Source organism: Macaca fascicularis, chromosome 9 (assembly GCF_037993035.2).
Source record: "Macaca fascicularis isolate 582-1 chromosome 9, T2T-MFA8v1.1".
In the NCBI taxonomy this organism is placed as follows: domain Eukaryota; kingdom Metazoa; phylum Chordata; class Mammalia; order Primates; family Cercopithecidae; genus Macaca; species Macaca fascicularis.
In genome coordinates, this window is record NC_088383.1 from 133,428,685 (window position 1) to 133,449,921 (window position 21,237).

The 21,237-nt window shown below is 52.3% G+C and overlaps 1 protein-coding gene and 1 long non-coding RNA gene across 15 annotated transcripts in view; one reads left to right on the forward strand and one right to left on the reverse strand.

Annotated features, from left to right (window-relative positions):
* Positions 1 to 21,237, forward strand: part of LHPP (phospholysine phosphohistidine inorganic pyrophosphate phosphatase) — a 167,089-nt gene that overhangs the window by 10,541 nt on the left and 135,311 nt on the right. For 8 of the 14 annotated variants that reach the window (XM_065521576.1, XM_005566682.4, XM_005566686.4 and 5 more), the window contains exon 1: positions 3,158 to 3,322. The exons of the other annotated variants lie outside the window; for them this stretch is intronic. In XM_065521576.1, coding sequence (XP_065377648.1) covers positions 3,198 to 3,322 — 125 coding nt within the window. In that variant the 5' untranslated portion in view covers positions 3,158 to 3,197. Of the gene's footprint in view, positions 1 to 3,157; positions 3,323 to 21,237 lie in introns of those variants that run through there. 14 annotated transcript variants of the gene reach the window in all.
* LOC135965206 (uncharacterized) lies at positions 1,514 to 3,072 on the reverse strand. The gene is made up of 2 exons (XR_010578117.1): positions 2,830 to 3,072; positions 1,514 to 2,261 (listed from the first exon to the last, which is right to left on the reverse strand). It is a non-coding gene; the product is annotated as an uncharacterized lncRNA (long non-coding RNA).

A 21,237-nucleotide genomic window follows, 5' to 3' on the forward strand; every position in this document is an offset into this window, starting at 1 on the left:
TCCAACTCCTGGGTTCAAGTGATCTTCTTTTTTTTTTTTTTTTTTTTTTCTGAGACAAAGTCTTGCTCTGTGGCCCAGGCTGGAGTGCAGTGGTGCAATCTTGGCTCACTGCAACCTCCGCCTCCTGGGTTCAAGTGATTCTCCTGCCTCAGCCTCCTGAGCAGCTGGGATTACAGGTGCGTGCCACCACACCTGGCTAATTTTGTATTTTTCGTAGAGATGGGGTTTCACCAAGTTGGTCAGGCTGTCTTGAACTTCTGACCTCGTGATCCACCCACCTCAGCCTCCCAAAGTGTTGGGATTACAGGTGTGAGCCACCACACCTGACTTCAAGTGATCTTCTTGCCCCAGCCTTCAGAGTAGCTGGGGCTTCAAGTAGGTGCTACTGCATCCAGCTAATGTACCCTGCTTTTTGCTGGGGGGCTTTTCCTCTCCCTTTCCTTCTGGTCCTGATGGGACTGTAGGCACGTGCCCCGCCTCCAGCCCTGGTAAGGGCACAGGTCAGGCTGGAACATGACAGTATCACTTCCACTGGAACACATACAATGGGGGACACTGACCCAAGAGAGCCAATCAGAATTCTTTCTTGAACAGCCAGACCAAGTTGAGGAAAAGGATCCTCACCAGGTGGTATACCGGAGACTCTGTGAGCCCAGAGCTGATAACCAGCCATGCCTGACGCTGTCCATTGGTAGACTATCTGGTTGTGTGAGCCAATAAATTCCTTTTAAATTTAAGCCATTTGAAATTTGGCTTCTGTCACTGGCAGCCGAAGAGTCCTAACTATGACAAGCAAATCTGAAAGGATGAGACATATGTCTAGTATAGCAATAGATGGTTGATGGATTCATAGTTGAGTTGAAATTCAACATGAGTTGTAGATTTGTTATAACAGGCCGAAAGCTCAGTCAGTGTGTGTGCTTCCTGGCACACTATGGTATTCATGTACCACCTGACTAGCTCTGGCCCAAAAGATGCAAACGAGAGTCTATTGGAGCAGGGTTCCGGGGAAGCTTTTGCTTTCCGGGTATAAAGGGTAAGACTTGGCTGCCACATGCCCTTTTTTCTTTTCTTTCCCCTCCTTCCTGCCTGAAATGCAGTCATGATGCCTCGGGTGGAGCAGGAATCTTGTGAGCATGAGGGGCAGGCTGCATGCCGAGAGGGTGGTGGAGCAAAAAGCAGGAGGCAGCCTGATGGTCCTGGGAGCTGTTGTCCCATCCAGGGTTGCCTCCCTCTTGGCTTCTTGATATATGAGGAAAAGAAAATCTGATTTGGTTGAGCAACTATGGCTAGGTTTCTGTTACATGCAGCCAAATGCAACCCTAACATAGACAATGCCCTACACTCATTGCATCCCAAGAAAAGCCTGGAATTCTCAGATCAAGTTTTAGCCTATCAGTGGCCCACACTTAGAGACTTGCCCCCTTGGACCAACTTGTCATTTTTCAGGTGAGGGACCTGGATCCCTGTATTTGTTTCTTGTCACTACTGTAAGAAATGACCATACACTTAGTGGCTTAAAACAACAGATTTATTATCTTACAGTTCTGGAGGTAAGAAGTCCTAAACTTGAAGTACCAGCAGGGCTGCATTCCTTCTGGAGACTCTAGGGGAGAATCCAATTCTTTGCCTTTTTTAGCTTCCAGAGGCCACCTGCATTTCTTGGCCCATGGCCCCTTTATATTCAAGGCCAGCAGTGTAGTATCTTCACATCTTTCTCCCTGACCTCTGCTTCTGCTGTCACACCTCCTTCTCTGACTCTGACTCTCTCCTGCTTCCCTCTTTCCCTTAGGAGGACTCATGTCCTTACACTGGGCCCACCTGGACCATCCAGGATAATCTCCCTACAGGAGCGTAGGCTCTGCAAGATTTAAGTCCCTTCTGCCATGTCAGGTAATATATTTAGAGGTTGTGGGGATTGGGAGGTGGACATCTCAAGGGGGCACTATTCTGTCTACCGTAGTCCTAGAAATGAAAAGTGACTACTCAAGAGTACCCCACAGAGCTGGCTGAAAAGAAACAACTATAGGTAAGCTCGCACCACTGGCAGAAGCACCCCTTTTCCTCCTCCTTGGCATGAAACTAAAGCCCAGCCATTCTCCAAGGTCCATTTCAGGCTGCCCCTGCCCAGAAGCCACAGCTGCCCTCCTAGGCCTGCAGAGGTCATCCTCTTGACTGTGTCTGTGTCACTCATTGCCAGTTGGCACACATTTCATCAGCAATCATGAAGGTCTTCCATTGTTCTCTGCCCAGTCTTGATCCTGGAAGGCAAGGATCACACCTTAGAACTTTTTGGTACCCCTAGTGCCCACTGCACAGAGTAGGGTCTCAATACGTGTATGGTTCATGATGTTCCTAGCAGATTCTCCAAACTGACTCACTCAGCCCCTGGAAGACTAAAAACTGCATTTCCCAGACTCCCTTGCAGCGTGGACCAGGTTCCACCAAGCCAGACACAGTGAAAGTGAGTGGGTGGCCACAGGTGGAGAAAGAGAAACTTCGGAGGGCACAGTGGTGGGTATGTTTTGTTCTTTTGGGGGCAGCTGTGCTGGGGGCTGCGCTAAGTGATGGGGCAGTGGTCCCAGTGGAGTAGTAAAATTAAGTGTTTCTCATAGCTGCATGGCTCCTGGCTGTGTAGGACTTAGACCTGTCTCCCCAGGAAATCTGTAAGCTCCTTCACGTCCCATGTAAACAAAACCCCTCTAGCTGGAGTGGTTTCTATTGTCTGCGACTAAGAACCCTTTTATAAGGTATACTACTCCCCAACCCCATTAGTGGAAATCCCCAAAGGGTAGGAATTCTATTTTATTTCACTTGTAAACAGCTCACCTAGTAAGCGTATCAACAAAATATACACAATTCATTGAACTGGACTAAAGCTATAACATTTCAACGAATTCCTCATCCTTTCTGTGAATCAAGAGCATCCTTTCTGTGAATCAAGGGACTCGTTTTCTGCTTTTCCTGCTCTTTGTCCGCTGATCTCCTGGGAAGAAAACTTCCGAAAAGGAATACCGTTTCGGGGGCGAGCGACGCCAGGGTGCCCAGGCCGTGCCCCACTTCCGGGTTTGCGCCCGGTCTTCCCGCCCTGCCCCGCCCCGCCCCGCCCCGCCCGCGGGACTACAGTTCCCAGGCGCCCCTGCGCGGCGGTGCCGGCGCCAGTTGGGACGCGGAGCAGAGGAGCACGGCCGGGCGCCATGGCCCCGTGGGGCGAGCGGCTGGCTGGAGTGCGCGGGGTGCTGCTCGATATCTCGGGCGTGCTGTACGACAGCGGCGCGGGCGGCGGCACGGCCATCGCCGGCTCGGTGGAGGCGGTGGCCAGGTGAGTGGGCCGCGAGGCGCCGCTGGGGGCGCTGCTGCGGCCGCCGAGCTCTAAGCTCTGCCTGGTCCCCGGCTGCCGACAGGGGGCGGGGCCGCGGCTCAGGCCCCGCCTCGTTCCCCCCCTTCCCACCCCGGTGAGCTCACAGCGCTGACCCCGGACGACCCCACTGCTGCCCCGGGCGAGCACCAGGCCTCTGCTGGTTAGGGCTGTGCGATCAGACAGGGCGGCCTCCTGGTACGTGGGCTGCTGAGCGCTTGAGCTGAGGCCAGTCTGAGTTGAGATGTGCTGTAAGGGTAAAATGCATACCGATGAACAAGTCTTGGCCGGGCGCGGTGGCTCGCATCTGTGATTCTAGCACTTGCAGAGGCAGAGGAGGGAGGATCGCTTGAGGCCAGGGGGTTGGAGACCACCCTGGGCAACATAGGGAGACCCTGTCTCTGCCAAAAATTTAAAAATTAGCTGGGTGTGGCGGTGCACGCCTGTAGGCCCAGCCACATTGGAGGCTGAGGCAGGAGGATCGCTTGAGCCCAGGAGGTCAAGGCTGCAGTGAGCTGTGATCACGCCACTGTACTCTAGCCTGGACTGCAGAGCGAGACTGTCTCAAAAACAAAACCCCCCAAAACATCAGACTTCGTGAGTAAAATGTAAAATAACACATGAAAATGGGTTTATGTTGTTTGCCTGTTGAAATAATATACTTTTTGTTTGTTTTGTTTTGTTTTTTTCAGACGGAGTGTCGCTCTGTCGCCCAGGCTGGAGTGCAGTGGCACGATCTCGGCTCACTGCAATCCCCGCCTCCCGAGTTCAAGCGATTCTCCCGCTTCGGTCTCCTAAGTAGCTGGGATTACAGGCACCCGCCATCATGCCCAGTTAATTTTTTTATTTGTTTTGTTTGAGAGGGAGTTTTGCTCTTGTCGCCCAGGCTGGAGAGCAGTGGTGCAGTCTCTGCTCACTGCAACCTCCGCCTCCCAGAGTCAAGTGATTCTCCTGCCTCAGCCTCCCGAATAGCTGGAATTACAGGCACTACACCCGGCTAATTTTTTGTATCTTCAGTAGAGATGGGGTTTCACCATGTTGGGCAGGCTGGTCTCTAACTCCTGACCTCAGGTGATCCACCTGCCTCGGCCTCCAAAGTGCTGGGATTACAGGCGTGAGCCACTGCACCCGGCCAATTTTTGTATTTTTGTAGAGGCGGGGTTTCACCATGTTGGCCAGGCTGGTCTGGAACTCCTGACCTCAGGTGATCCACCTGCTTCCACCTCACAAAGTGCTAGGATTACAGGTGTGAGCCATGTGCCCGGTTGATAATATTTTTAATACACTGTTTTAGGTTAAAATATTTGAAATTAGTTCTACCTTTTTTAAAAACTTTTGTTAATGTGCTTATTAGAAACCTTTAAATTACCTTTGTGGCTCTCATTATAATTCTGTTGGACTGCATTGGTTTAGGTGAGAGAAGGAGGAAGAGAACATCGTGCCTGCCAAGACTTGACCATGGAGGATACTTTTTTCTTTGAGACAAAGTTTCGCTCTTGTCTTCCAGGCCAGAGTGCAGTGGCGCCATCTCAGCTCACTGCAACCTCTACCTCCCAGGTTCAAGCGATTCTCCTGCCTCAGCCTCCCAAGTATCTGGGATTACAGGCACCTGCCACCACGCCCAGCTCATTTTTGTATTTTTAGTGGAGACCGGGTTTCACCATGTTGCCCAAGTTGGTCTGGAATGCCTGACCTCAAATGATCCACCTGCCTCAGCCTCCCAAAGTGCTGGGATTACAGGCGTGAGCCACTGTGCCTGGCCGATACTTTTCTTTTTATAATTTTTTTTTTTTTGAGACGAGGTCTCATGATGTTGCCAGGGTGGTCTTGAACTCCTTGGCTCAGGCAGTCCTCCTGCCTCGTTCTCCCAAAGTGCTAGGATAACAGGCATGAGCCACTGCGCCTGGCCTAATTTTTTTTTTCTTTTTCTTTTTTCTTTTTTTTTTTTGAGACAGGGTCTTACTTTGTCGCCCAGGCTGGAGTGCAGTGGTTCAATCTCAGCTCACTGCAACCTCCACCTTAAGGGCTCAAGAGATCCTCCCACTTCAGCCTCCCAAGTAGCTGGGACTACAGATGCGTGCCACCAGGCCCAGCTAATTTTTTTGTATTTTTTGTAGAGATGGGGTTTTGCCATGTTGCCCAGGTCGGTCTTGAACTCCTGGGCTGAAATAATCTGCCCATCTCAGCCTCCCAAAGTGCTGGGATTAGAGGTGTGAGCCACCGTGGCCAGCCAGAAGGACACTTTCAGTAGCGTGGTTGGCACTGCTGGACCTGGGCTCTGTAAGGCCTCCTGTTGGCATCCCAGGTCAGCACTGCCATATGTTGATAGGCAGTCGGGAAGGGCTAATTGCCAGGACTTGGCCTCCCAGAGTCACTAGCTGGGGCACTTGGTAGCCTGATGTCACGGGGCCTCAATATTCCTATCTGTAGGTGGCAGTTAAGTGAATCTCTTGGTCCTTCTTAGAGATCCCATCCTGCCAGTCTACACATGTCTGATGTCTGGGAGCTGCTGAGATAATAGGGACCCAAATGGTCCTGCATAGTGAAGCCTGAGGTGCTTGGGAGGCTAAGAACTGGGAACAGGGAGACTTAGCTTCCAGGAGCAAGCGTGAAGGGCAGCCCAGACCTAGGACACTCAGCTGGGTCCTGGGTCTGCTCTCAGTGTTGGCTGAAGTTCAGAGTTAGTGATTCCTGACCTTAGTCTCCATTACTCCAAAGCTTTAGACGAGCTCAGTCACATATGAGAGCATTCTGTGGGTGGCCCTGGTGGGAATCCAGCAGAGCACTCTGGGCAGTGTTTTGGGGTGAAGTGGGCCTCATTTGGGGAGCAGGAAGCCAGAGCTCAGTGCTGTGACTGGGGCAGGCAAGGCTTCATGGGAGACCTTGCCACTCATTGCATGCGGAGGATGCATTTGACATCATCTACCAGTGGTTCCACTTCTGAGAATTTGTCCTATCTCATGCGTGAGAAATGACACGAGTACAAGGTCATTCCTGGCAATGCCTTTTAAACAGCAAAAGACTGGAAGCAGCTCAGATGTCCATCAGTAGGAGAGTTTAAGGGTCTGTTTGTTTATACAGCAGAATAACATGCAGTATAAAAAGGAACGAGCACCACTGTCTATAGACATATTACCAGTGGAGACAGCAAGCACACAGCAGGGTGCATGGTGCACTGTTTCTCGTATAGAAAAGGCAGAAATGCTTGAATGTATTTCTCTTGCTGTGTTTGCATAAAGACACTGGAAGGCTGCTTCAGAGTCTGGAAAGAGCTGGAGGAGAAGGAAAGTGGGGGCCACTGTGTGGTTGGAGACAGGGTAGGAGAGAGACTCTTCACTGTATAACTTTGTATATCAACATTTTTGTTTTTGAAACAGAGTCTTGCTCTGTCACCCAGATTGGAAGACAGTGGTGCAATTTCGGCTTACTGCAGCCTCTGCTTCCTGGGTTCAAACAATTCTCCTGCCCCAGCCTCCCGAGTAGCTGGGATTACGGGCACCTGCCACCATGCCTGGCTAATTTTTGTATTTTTATTAGAGATGGGGTTTTGCCATGTTGACCAGGCTGGTTTTGAACTCCTGACCTCATGTGATCTGCCCACCTTGGGTTTCCAAAGTGCCGGGATTACAGGTGTGAGTCACCGCGCCTGGCCTGCATATCATTTTTAAGGTTTTTAAACTATGCGAATGTATTTTCTATTCAAAATATTACAATTCAAATATTAAATTGAATATTAAAATTCAGAATATTAATGTTTGGGCACAGTAGCTCACACCTATAATCCAAACACTTTGGGAGGCTGGAGGTAGGAGGATTGAGACCAACCTGGGCAACATAGCAAGACCCCATCTCTACAAAAAATACAAAAATTAGCCGGGCATGGTGGTGCACACCTGTAGTCCCAACTACTTGGGAGGCTGAGGCAGGAGAATTGCCTGAGCCCAGGAGTTTGAGACTATGAGTGTGCTACTATACTCCAGCCTGGGCGACAGAGTGAGACCCCAACTCTAAAAAAAAAAAATTTTTTTTTTTTTTTTTTTTGAGACGGAGTCTCACGCTGTCGCCCAGGCTGGAGTGCAGTGGCGCGATCTCGGCTCACTGCAAGCTCCGCCTCCCGGGTTCCCGCCATTCTCCTGCCTCAGCCTCCTGAGTAGCTGGGACTACAGGCGCCCGCCACCGCGCCCGGCTAATTTTTTGTATTTTTTTTTTAGTAGAGACGGGGTTTCACTGTGGTCTCGATCTCCTGACCTTGTGATCCGCCCGCCTCGGCCTCCCAAAGTGCTGGGATTACAGGCTTGAGCCACCGCACCCGGCCAAAAAATTGTTTTTTAATTAAAATATTTCAAGGAGATCTCTCTGGCTGCAGTGTAGAGAATAGGCTGGTAGAAGGGTAGGAGCCAGAGAGGACGCAGAGTCACCAGCTAGATGGTTCTAGTGGTCCAGGGAGAGCTGGTGGGGCTTGGACTGGGTAGAGGGCAATGGAGATGGGGAGGAGGGCATGAATTAAAGAGGTGTGTTGGAAGCAGGACCTATGGGACCTGCTGACATGTGGGGTATTGTCGGGGTCAGGGAGAACTTGAAATAAAGGGTGGTTTCCAGTGTCTGACCGGAACAACTGGCAGGGTGGAGAGGGGGCAGGGCGGGGGTCCCGGGGTGGGTATCATGATGGCTCATGATGTATGCCAGGTTCCTGGCCTGGTGTTACACAACAGTGTAACATTGAAGACCACTTTCTTTTCTTTTTCTTTTTCTTTGAGACAGGATCTTGATCTGTCTCCCAGGCTGAAGTGCAGTGATACGATCACAGCTCACTGCAGCCTTGACCTCCTAGGCTCAAAAAAGTCTTTCTGCCTCAGTTTCCTAAATAACTGGGACCACAGGTATGCTTCCACGTGCAAGTTTTCTTTTTTTTTTTTTTTTTTTTTTTTGAGACTGATTCTCTGTCTGTCTCCCAAGGTGGAGTGCGTTGGTACCATCTCAGCTCATTGCAGCCTCCACCTCCCGGGTTCAAGCGATTCTCCTGCCTCAGCCTCCTGAGTAGCTGGGATTACAGGTGCCTGCCACCTTGCCTGGTTAATATTTGTATTTTTAATCAAGACGGGGTTTCACCATGTTGACCAGGCTGACCTCAAACTCCTGACCTCAAGTGATCCACTCGCCTGGGCCTCCCAAAGTGCTGGGATTACAGGCATGAGCCACCATGCCCAGCCCCCCAGGGACAGTTTGAGCCCTGGCCTGCCCAACCCAGACCCCTACTTGGAATCCTTGAGGGAGAAGGGGCTCTTGGGAAACATCACAGCCTTCTCTAACAGCTTATTCTGAGCAGACGGCCCCCACCTGATACAGAACTGTCCAACAGACATGTGCAGAGTCCAGGTTGTGACATTGGAAGGGGTTCTGTTACCTTCTGTGGGTTCTGGGCTGGCGTCTTCTGACTGATCGATCGCCAGGAGGGTTTTGTTTTGATTTGCTTTGGCTCCTGCAGATTTATGTAGCTGGGGGTGTCTCTGGTGGCAACTACACTGTATACATCTAACAGCAATATAATAATCCCGAAATGTAATACATCCTGTTAACGTAGCTGGGAGAGGCTAAAAGCTCCCTTCCCAAAAGCATATGGGATTATTTTGGGTGAGGGGACATCATACCCGTGATCTGGAGGGTTTTGTTATTGTGCTGTCTGTGGGCCTGCAGAACTGATGGCCTGGTCTCTCAACCCTGTGGCTTCCCATGCCATAGGACCAAGTCCCCACGCCCTGCCTTGTCCACGGGGGCCTTCTCAAGTGACCTTTATGGCCTCTCGCGCTGGCCCCCAGTCACACAGACTTCTTGGTGGGGTTTTCGTGAAGGGGCCGCTGAGCTGTCCAGCACTCACAGACCTGTTTCCGCCCACACTGGCGGGCCCTTCGGCTCTCGGCAGAGCCCCTTTCAGCCTTTCTGTTGGCTTTTAAGGGCAAGGCCCCTCCACTCCGGCCCAGTGCTTCTGGGGCCAGATCATCACGCTCAGGGCCTGGGAAGCTCCTACACCCTCCCCTGCGTGCCTGTGGGGCCTGTGACAGGTGCCCAAAGTGGCTGCGAAGGTGGTGCAGGAAGCTCCCCCTCCAGGAAAATGTGCTGCTTTTGGAATTTTCCCTGGGGATTTTCCAGAGGTACAGGACGCCTGTTTTCCTCGCCTGGTGATTGAACCAGGAAGCCTTCGCGGAGCAGGCCCTGCTTGCCCAGGTGAAGCCTGTGTGGCCCGCAGCCACCGGGGCGAGGTGCCCTGCGCCTTTCATGCTGTGGCCTCCTTGATATGCACAGCTGCTTTGAAGTCCTGCAGGAGCTCAGAGGAAGTTCCTGGGGCGAGACCAGCCACCGCAGAGGGACAAGTGTGATGGGGGGGGTGGTCTTAGGGTGGGCAGGGGGAACACAGGCCTCCCTGGTAGCTCCCGGCACTGTGGGCTCTCTGGCAGTATTGTCTGTTCTCTGAGCCTGCGAGGGGTGACACACTGTCACCATTCTTCTTGGATTTTCTGTGGTGACAAGGGTCCTCCGATTTTATTGAGGGCCACGGAGCACAGGGGGAGTAGAAGCTCAGGTTTTAAAAATAATATCCGCAGCCACAGCAGTCACCCTGCATCGAGGGAGGCCTGTCATGCGCCAGGCAGGTGCTTAACCACCCGCCTTCCCTTCACTCCAGCCCCTGAGGTCGGGGGGCTTCCTCTTTTCAAAGTAGGGACCACACATTGGAGAGATTCAGAAACTGGCAGAAGTAGAAAAGGTTGCTGAACCCTCATTAAAGATGCACACACACACACATTCATTCATTTATTCCTTTTTATTTTTTTTCATGCATTCATTCCTTTACTCATACACTCAACAAGCATGTACTGAGTGCCTCTGCTGTACTAAAAACACCAACCTAGGCCCTGGGGATGTGCCGCAGTGAACAGGCAGATGGCAGCCTGTGCCCTGGTGGAGCCGATGCTGCAGTCGTGTGGGACCAGCAGGTGACAGCATGCACTAGGGAAGGCTAGAGCATCTGAGACATGCAGCGAGGTGGGGAGCCCAGGGCTGGGTGCCTAGCCTCGCAGATCCCATGGCGAGGGAGCCAGGATTGGAGGATGCTGGGGGAGCCAGCCAGGCAGGCATCTGGGCTAAGGTGGAGGAGCAGGAGGCCCAAACCTCTGAGGCCACACTGGTGCTGCTGGCCAGGCCGGGCCCACTTGCTGCTCTAGGGCTTGGAGGTGGGCGTGGTCACAGGCCAGGGGACATCTGTAACCTGCTGCATCCCCCCAACAGGCTCTTTATTGAAGCCCTTTCATGGGTGGATTGGGTTCCCCGAGGGGAGCCATTCAGAGGCAGGGCCGGGCACAGCGAGGGGTGCAGAGGCCCAGCCTCGGGGCCCTGGCCCTATGGCTGGGAGGCATCTGCATGTGAAAGAGGGTGGGCATTTACTGCATCCTGTCTCGGGCCACTAAAGCACATCTGCTGGGCCCAGCCCAGGCCTGGCCTGGCCTTTTTGGAGCCGGCGGAAGGAAGCAGGCTTGGCCCAGGGCAGCCTTATAAAGCAATTCCCACCCAGGACCGCCCCGATCGCCCTGGTGCTATGGGGCCAGGCCCACAGCCCTTCCCTCCAGTAGCACCTCTCAATCCCCTGTGTGTGCGGGTGTCTTGGGAATCCTGATAAAATGCAGGTGGCTCCCAGCAGGTCTGGAGCAGCGAAGGCCAGGGCCAGGGGATCTTTGAAGTCCAGCTGGTCCTGGCACCCCAGGATCCCCTCCTTCAGGCCTGGCTTCCCTGGCACCATCCGGCCCTAGGGACACAGGTCCCTGGGAGTAGCAGCAATAGTAACAATAACAACAACAACAATAATACTAACATGGGCTGTGGGCCTGGGCTGGAGGTTCATCTGTGTTGCCTCATCCAACCCCCATACGCGGTGTGGCACCTGCCGGAGGGGTCTGGCGGGACATTGCAGGGAGAGGGCCATTTGTTTAAGCCAACAGGAGCTTTCCTGATGCAACCTGGACCTTGGACAAGGGGTGTTTGTTGAAAACGTGCTGTCGTCACCTGTGGTCCCATTTGCCGTCAGGAGGTGAAGCACTTTGTCTTCAGAGATGGGAGCCAGTGCTCTTCCATTCCTGGGTTCTGTGATTTCAGCTGTCATTTCAACATTTTAAGTTTCATAAGAAATAGGCGGCCTCCTTATGTAAACATTCTCACCAGCCAGTGGATATATGGAGTGAAAAGTCCAAGCCCTCCGTCCTAGACCAAGTCCCAGTCACTTCCCCAGGGTGACATGATACATACTTTTCCTTTGTATTCCTCAAAAGTGCAGAGGATTTTGAGACACAGCTTTCCCTGACTCTTGTCCAGGTGTGCAGGCACCCGCCCCTTCACTCTTGAATGCCACCGCCCCACCATTGCCTAAGGCACGTGTTTGGATAGTACACAGGTCACTGGGGGCTGGAGACTCTTTGCGGATCCCAGGGTCAGGGGTTTTGAATTCTTTGTAGCCTCAGAGCACTTATGCAACCAAATGAAATTTTGAGTAGAACTCCAAAATTAAATATATATATATACACACATACACACCCACACACACACATATACACATAGATATACACCTATATATGTATGTGTGTGTATATATATATATGAATGATGTTTGAATAGTATATTATTTTTAATAGGGACGGGATCATACTGTATTGCCCAGGCTGGTATCAAACTCCTGGCCTCAAGGAGTCCTTCCACCTCAGCCTACCCAGTAGCTGGGATTATAGTTATCTGCCACCGTGCCTAGCTCAGAATGGAATATGTGTTCTATGTTCAAATTTATAATGTTTCTTCTGAGGTCAATTGATGAAAAGGAAGTGTTTTTATGAATAACAATGTTGGGCCGGGTGCAGTGGTTCATGCCTGTAATCCCTGCACTTTGGGAGGCCAAGGCGGACAGATCACATGGGGTCAGGAGTTTGAGACCAGCCTGGCCAACCTAGTGAAAACCCGTCTCTACTAAATATACAAAAATTAGGTGGGTGTGGTGGTGTGCACCTGTAATCCCAGCTACTCGGGAGGCTGAGGCATGAGAATTGCTTGAACCCGAGAGGCAGAGGTTGGGGTGAGCCAAGATTTTGCCACTGCACTCTAGCCTGGGTGACACAGCAAGACTCTGTCTCAAAAAAAACATGTTGAGGCCTGCGGCAGTGAACTGCACGACACAGTGTATATGCTTAGAAGTTTATGTGAGTGCTGGAAGTGAGCTTATTAGGAGGGATGAGTGAATGCGCTCTGGTTTATCCAGACTTCAGACTGTTAGGCAGCTATGAAAGAATGAGTTCACTCTGTTTGGGCTGACATTAGTTTATATGACATGAGTGCTGCATATACCAAGTGAAAAAACTGTAGAATAATGTGTATAAACTTCCTTTTCTTTTTGAGACGCATCTCGCTCTGTCTTCCAGGCTGGAGTACAGTGGTGCGATCTCAGCTCACTGCAACCTCAGCCTCCTGGGTTCAAGCGATTCTCCTGCCTCAGCCTCCTGAGTAGCTGGGACTACAGGCACCTGCCACCACGCCCGGCTAATTTTTGTATTTTTAGTAGAGACAGAGTTTCACTATGTTGGCCAGGCTGGTCTTGAACTCCTGACCTCAGGTGATCCGCCCACCTCAGCCTCCCAAAGTGTTGGGATTACAGGCATGAGCCACCACGCCCAGCCTAAACTTACATTTTTGTTAAGAAAAAACAAAGAAAGGAAACACAGCCACCCCCATATATCTAGGGTAGAGTCATAACAGAATCACAAACTTGAACTGTATGGAAGGAGACTGAGGAAAATCTGATGGCTGCTTGGAGGCTTTGCCGTGGCTCTAATGGCAGGAGTAAGGTCTGCTTCTCAGTTTCTGATCTCAGCCTTGGTTGGCAGGGGTCGCCCTGTGAAAATCAAGGGCAGCCAGGGTGGGTCTGGCACAGGATTATTGGTTTACCCTGCAGGTGCTGCCTCTGGTTAGAAGCCCTTGGCCAATTACGAAGTGAGTGTGGCACAAGTTACAAAACTCATGAATGGAATCCTGCTCCTACCCCCAGTGCCCCACAATGTACAAGAATCCATATTGGCAAAGCAGTGCCACATCTGCCCACTGTGGTGTGCAGGGTGATTTCCCAGGCGCCCGGCGACAGGCACGTTGCTGTCCAGCTTGTAGAGGAGGAAGGTAAGACTCACAGAAGTGAGAGGACTTATTCAGACACCTTTCGAGAAGGAGTGAGGGCTGCTGCTTCTGCCAGGGCAGGCACCACATCTTACCTGTTGCAAAGCTTCATCCGGTCACATAAAGTGCCAGGTGCCAACTCTACTGTGAGAACGTGGGTTTCCAATCCCAGCTCTGCCCCATAGTTGCCATGTGGCCTCAAGGAAGTCCTTTAGCCTTCTGTCACCCCATTATGGCTGCGCCTCAAGGGCCCCAGTTTCCTATGTGTAATTCCTGTACCAAGGCTGTAAGAGTTAAGTGAAATATTTTCTCCTAAACCAACGTTTGGGCTGGGCCAGGTGGCTCACGCGTGTAATCCCAGCACTTTGGGATGCCGAGGCAGGTGGACCATCTGAGGTCAGGAGTTCAAGACCAGCCTGGCCAACACAGTGAAACTCCATCTCACTAAAAATATTAAAAAATTAGCTGGGTGCGGTGGTGTGCACCTGTAGTCCCAACTACTCAGGAGGCTGAAGAACCACTTGAACCTGGGAGGTGGAGGTTGCAGTGAGCTGAGATTACGCCACTGCACTCCAGCCTGAGCAATACAGTGAGACTCAGTCTCAAAAAAGCAAAAACAAACAAATGCCAACGTTTTCCTTTTTTTAAGTTTTTGTTTTCTTTTCCTTTTTACCTTAGACTATGAGGAGATAAAAGCCAACGTTGTACTTATTCCATATCCAGGAGCTAAAGAAGCATTTTGTTGTTGAAGGGGCAAATAATTTTGAAGAGTGGGTTGTTTTGCCAATAAGCAGACCTTTTTTTTTTTTTGAGACAGGGTCTCACTTTGTCACCTAGGCTGGAGTGCAGTGGCACAATCTTGGCTCACTGCAGCCTCAACCTCCTGGGCTCAAGCGATCCTTTCACCTCAGCCCCCAAAGTGGCTGAGACTACAGGTGCACACCACTGCATCTGGCCAATTTTTGTATTTTTAGTAGAGACAAGGTTTTGCCATGTTGCCCAGGCTGGTCTTGAACTCCTGAGCTCAGGGGATCTGCCCACCTCAGCCTCCCAAAGCATTAGGGTTACAAGTATGAAGCAACGTGCCCGGCCACACGAAGTCTTGTAGTTGTTGAACTCAGCGCACATGCTAAACCGAAGCACACAGTTCTGCTCACGGAGCTGTATTGTCCACATCTGTTTATATTTCCATGAGGCTAACATAAAAGGATTCTCATCCCAGTTCTGTCCCTAGATAAGTCACTGAGCCCCTCCAAACCGCAGGTCCCATCTCCAAACCACAGGTCCCATCTCCAAACCGCGGGTCCCATCTGTAAGTGGAAACTTGAACCCACCTCTCAGATTGTCAAGAGGATTTGACGTGAACATGCCGGTGGGGCTCGGTGGGGGAGGAGCCACTCACTAGGCGCTGCTGTAGCCACAGCTGGGGCTCAGTTCGCCCTGGGCTCCCTGCTGGTGTCAACTTCCTCCTCTTCCTAAAGGTGCCCCTGGGCGATGCACTCTGGGCTCCTCCTGCTGGCCTGCTTCCCCGGGCACCTGGCTTCCTCTCAAAATGTACCTGCCCCAACACTGGGTTTGTCAGATACGTGGTTGTCATTGTCACCACCACAGTAATTACTGCCATTTATTTAGTATTCGAAATGTGCCAGGTGCTTCTCATGTCTTTTTTTGTCTTTTTTTTTGAAATGCAGTCTCGCTCTGTCGCCCAGACTGGAGTACAGTGGCGCCATCTCAGCTCACTGTAACCTTTGCCACCCAGGTTCTAGTGATTCTCCTGCCTCAGCCTCCTGAATAGCTGGGATTACAGGTGTGCACCACCACACCCAGCTAACTTTTGTATTTTTAATAGAGAAGGGGTTTCACTATGTTGTTCTCCGTGTTGGCCAGGCTGGTCTCAAACTCCTGGCCTGCCTCGGCCTCCCAAAGTGCTGGAGATTACAGGCATGAGCCGGTGGTCAGGAGTTTGAGACCAGCCTGGCCCACATGGTGAAACCCCATCTCTACTAAAAATACAAAAAATAAGCTGGGCATAGTGGCGGGTGCCCTTAATCCCAGCTACCTGGGAGACTGAGGCAGGAGAATCACTTGAACCTGGGAGGCAGAGGTTGCAGTGAGCCGAGATCGTGCCACTGCACTCCAGTCCGGGCGACAGAGTGAGACTCCGTCTCAAAAATAAAATAAAAGAAATAAATAAAAAATATGATCTTCATGACAGCCCTGTCTAGTAGCTACTGTTAGTGCCTCATTTTACAGGTGAGGAAACAGGTTGCAGAGGGTTAGGTGACAAGCCACAGTCATACAGGGAGGAGGTGCATCTGCTTCCTGAGCCAAGCTCCCACCTTACAGAGGCCTGGCCTTTGTCCCCTGCAGCCGCCGTGGCCCTCGGGGACGTGGGGCTGCTGCTGAGGCTTCTAGGCTGAGGAGTGGAAGAAAGGACCCAGGATCCCCACCCCTCCAGCCCCATGTGCCACGAGGCATTTCCTGTCCCTCTGGGCCTTCGTATCCCCCTCTGTGAAGTGAGCCACTCGAGCTATGTGGTCTCCAAGGTCTCTGGCTGCCGATTCCCATGCACTTGATTCTAAATTGTGTTTATTGATTCCTGGGACATCGATGCTCATGGGATCAACATGTTCCTGTGATCTGGGCTCCGTGGCACAGGCACTTCAGAGAACACTCTAGATGGGAGTTGTGCGGGCATGTGAGGAGGCGCAGGTACGGGAAGGTGTGCTGCGTGTTTTATAAGGGCCTTAGCTGGGGGCCTGCCCCAGCGTGACCTCATTGCCGCCCCGCTCAGGTCACTGCCCAGCTGACCAAGACCAGGAGGCCCAGCTAGGGCCCAGCTCCTGCGTCACTGCGTCTCTTCTCTCCATTCAAACTTTGGACACTGATGACACAAGACTGTGTGCAGCTGCTCAACAGCGTCTAGCAGACCATGGGGAAGGGTCCGCGGGTAGGGGCCAGGGAGCAGCTGGCTGCCCGCCTCACTGCTAGTGTTGCCCTGGCCCGTCAGCTGGAAGGAGGAGCAAGTGCAGCAGGTTCAGCTGGAGCCAGTGTGAGGCCTGCCCCGTGCGAAGGGCCCATGGCGTCTCTGCTGTGTGTAGCCTTTACCTCGTCTCCTTCATGACAGCCCTGGAGAGCTGGAAGGCTGGGCACCACCATCACACTGTTTATGGCTGGGGCTCAAGACTCCACGAGCCTTGTGCGCGCGCCAGGGTGGGAAGCCAGACCCCACTCCTGGGGGACAGATGCCGATCTGTTGCTACTCCTACCTGCAGGTTGTCCCCCAGCCCAAGCTGGTGTGCATCATGGTGCGGGGCACAGGGTGGGCTCATCCCCACATCAGCGTGGGCATCCCCGGGGCGTATGTGAATAACTGTCTATTTCTATTGAAAAAAAACTCTGCTCTGCTTACGGGGCTCCTGCTCGACCTTCTGTTTTGGAAAGTTGGAGTTTTGGAGGAAATGAGCACTTTGTGGGTTTCAGTTCTCCAAACGTGCATGTTCAATCTCCATTGCTGACAGCGACTGAAGATCTGAAAATCAGACAGTGGCTAGCACTGCCCAGAGGCCCCGTTATTAAAAACATTTCAAGGCCAGGTGCGGTGGCTCACGCCTGTAATCCCAACACTTTGGGAGGCCGAGATGGGGCGGATCACGAGGTCAGGAGTTTGAGACCAGCCTGGCAAACATCGTGAAACCCCGTCTCTACTAAAAATACAAAAATTGGCCGTGCATGGTGGTGCGCGCCTGTAGTCCCAGCTATTCGGGAAGTTGAGGCAGGAGAATCACTTGAACCCGGGAGGCAGAGGTTGTGGTAAGTTGAGATCGTGCCACTGCACTCCAGCCTGGGCAACAGAGCAAGACTCCATTTCAAAACAAAACAAAACAAACGTTTCGGTGCCACTGGGGCTGCTGAGTGCTGCGCCTGCATCTCCTTTCACTACAACCCCTGGGAAAGGGGGTGGTCAATGTCCTTTCCCCTCCCTGAGGAAACTGAGGTGTTGAGCTTGTATTTCTCTGCACTGGTTCAGTAGTAATAGGGACCCTCCAGTGCACCAGGTGATGTCTGTGACGTGGCACTGGGAGGCAGGAGCAGGCTGGGAGTTAGGGAGGCTGAAGTCTGAAGTCTGATGTGGGGAAGTGCTGCCCCTCCCAATCCCGCTCCCTGGGAACCAACGCTCCACCCCTTTGCCCCGCTGCCTCCACACCCCTTTCCTCTGGCTGTGAATTTCTCCATTACCAAGTGGGCCCATCAGATCTGGAATTTGGTCAGTTAGGTGCTTCTCCCAGTAAAGCACCTACTACGCTGGGTACTGGGTACTGTGCTGGGTAGATTTTGGACGGGATTCTTGAGAGCATCCGGCAAAGTTGCTGCAGGAAAGGGCCAGTCACCGCCTGCCAGTCTCGGCACCTGTGAGCCCGTGAGATGACATTTCTCAAATTCCAGCCTCACTCTGTGGGCCAGACAGCCCTTCTGACCTATGAGCTGCCAACCTGAGCCTTTTGATGACACTGACCCCAAGGGTTCCCTGCAGCCCTATGTACTCCTGAGAACCTGGTGGCCCCTCTCTGGCCTCCGAGACCCTGACCTGGGTGCCCACTGCCCCTCATCCCTACACAGGAGATGCTGGGGTGACTCCTCTCTTGGTAAACCAAGGCTCTGGTCGCTGAGGATGGGGCTGGTCCTGTGCCAGGGTGTCCCCAGCTGCTGACCTTGGCTCCACTGTGGTTGGGCACCAGGCATGGTGGGGGTGCTGAGCAGACAGAGCCCTGCCCTCCCGGGCCCCGAGCCCCGGGCTTGCAGAGGAGGCAGAGGAGGGAGGTGGTGATGGCAGGACCAGAGCAGCACCAAGGGCAGTGTGAGCGCAGCTGGGAGGATGGGACCTGCCTGGGTGCATGGCTCTGGGGCCTCCGGGAGAAAGAGGCATGTGAACCCTAATTTGTAGGATGATCAGGGCCAGTCCCCAGGGGAGCGTGAAGGCAAGGACTCAGGGTGCTGTGAGGGCCTCTGGGTCACACAAAGGTGACCAGTACCAGGGCTGGAGGGCAGGGGGTCCAGCTGGGAGGGGCTCATCCTGCCCTTTTCCTGCGCCCCCCCACCTCCTGCCCAGCCTCCCCTCCGAGGGAGCCCCTGCTCCTTCCAGCCTCAAGACCCTCGGCGGTCCCCAGAAGGCCAGCTATTGAGCTGTCCCAAGGTCACTCAGGATGTCCAATAATTGTCCTAACACTTTACCTGCTGTGGAACAGTAATGAGAGGGTTTTCATTATTTGCGGGTGAGTGCTCCTGGCAGATGCCGACAGCCAGCAGATGTGGAGAGTCCGAGGTGATTTGTAAGGGCCGGTTCATCTGATGCTCGGTAATTGCCCCAGGCGACGTTGTCACTCAGAGGCTCCTCCTGGCCTGCTGAGATGAGGTAAAGGTCAGTTCAAAGATCCAGTTTGGGCCGGGCGTGGTGGCTTAGGCCGGGCGCGGTGGCTAACGCCTGTAATTCCAGGCCTTCCTTGGGAGGCCAAGGAAGGTGGATCACCTGAGATCGGGAGTTCAAGACCAGCCTGGGCAACATGGTGAGACCCCATCTCTACTAAAAATACAAAAATTAGCTGGGCATGGTGGTGGGCACCTGTAATCCCAGCTACTCGGGAGACTGAGGCAGGAGAATAGCTTGAACCCGGGAGGAGGAGGTTTCTGTGAGCCAAGATTGTGCCATTGCCTTCCAGCCTGGCTGACAGAGTGAGACTCTGTTTCAAAAAAAAAAAAAAAAGATCCAGTTTGGCCACAGGAAATGGGAGCAAATCCCCACTCTCGTGGGACTCCTGGGGAGGAGGCAGCGTGTTGAGGTGGGGGCCATGGTCTCAGAGGGGCTGTCTGACAGCCAGGACCCTGCAGAAGGCCCCTTCCCCAAGGTTCTTGGGTGGTGGGGTGGGAAACAGCCCATCCCAGAGCTGGGCTTGTCCCTCTTTGCAGGGGCTTTTGATGCAGCTCTTTGCAAGGCTTGCTGGGGTCCTGGAGCTGTGCCTGACTAGGGCTTTCCTGATATTTTGGAATTCTTGTACTCCGTGCCTCCCAAGGCCAAGTCTGTGACATCCTGTGGCAGGCCCCACTGAGGGATAACAAGGATTTGCTTCCTCAGCTGTCCTGGTCGGCCTGGGCTGCCATAACAAGTGCCATTGATGGAGGACTTCAACAGCAGACGTTCATTTTTTCACAGTTCTGGAGGCTGAAAGGCTGATATCAGGGGTCAGCATGGCCAGTTTCTGGTGAGATCCCTTTTCTGGGCTTGTAAGCAGGTGCCGGCTTGCTGTGTGCTCACACGGCCTCTTTGTGCATTCATGGAAAGAGAGAGCAGGAGTGCTCTTTGGTGTCTCTTCCTCCTAGGACACGTCCTATCATGAGGAAGTCCCACCCTTATGCCTTCATTTTACCTGAATTACTCCACAAAGGCCCCATCTCCAGATGCAGTCACATTGGGGGTTAGGACTCCCTGTCTGGGCTCACAGGCCTTGCTGCTTACAAGCTGTGTGACCTTGGTAGGTCTCTGTCTCCTGAGGCCGCCATCTTCTCCTTCTAGAGTGGAGATAATGGTTCTTGCCTCATAGGCTCATTTGCCCAGTGGGTACGACTTATTGAGGGCCACCTGTGAGCCAGGCACCTGGCCCTTGGGGATGTGCTTAAGGGACAGCAAATACCTTGGGCACGAGGACAAAATCAGATCATGGATCTTGAGTGACACCACCGTCCTTATCCAGAGGCAAGGCTCAGTGTAATGTTGTATTAATATTTTACTCTTTAAACAATAGTGCATACTTTATTTTCAGTAACTTAAAATAAGGAAGAGGCAACCTAGGGCTGGTCCCTGGTGATCAGAATGGGTCTCTGGTGACGGCTCAAAGGGGGGTGTGGTCCAGGGCACAGAAAGACAGAACCCAACGGGAGGGCACTTACCCTAGCATTTCACATCAGATTTTTCAGGGACAGATTTCATCTCTAAAACTAGTACTTGATATTATAAGAGCATATAGGTTGAATGAACTTATGTTGGCATTTCAAAGGAGGCCAGTGGCTTAAGAGTCCCAAAGTGAGTTCTGTGACTTACTCATCTTTCATCCACATCTGAAGTTGTGTTGGGAATAACAGATGTGAGGCACTGTCATCTCACTGTCCCATCGATTGCTCACTGTTCTGAGAAGGTCACATCATCATTCATTAGCAATAATTAGTCCCCGGGGACCCCCTGCACTTCTTCACTCAACTGCTCCATTAACTTGGGTGCGAGTCACACATTCCAGGTGCCAATCAATGGAGATCTATCCATAATGTACAAGGTGATGCTATTAGTTACAATATATTAACTGCCTAATTTAAAAATAAAAAAAAGCTATCTTTATGAAGGGCAATTAACCACTAAGTATAATTGATAATTCATAAACCTCTGATTAGGAAAGACAAATAGTAAGAAAGGAATGAATCACTTGTGCTATTGAAGAAGACGTTGCCGCCCTCTTGTCTGCATTCACTATGTGGTCAGCAGATCTACACATTTCTTCCTAAATTGCACCTGTCAGCTCCAACACTGGGGGTCTGGAGGCTTATTTCAGCGCAGAAACATGTTTTTCATCACTGAGGCCTGTCTGTTTCTGGTGGGGGTTGTAAGGAGGCTGCACGCTCAGGACACCCTCAGGGAATTC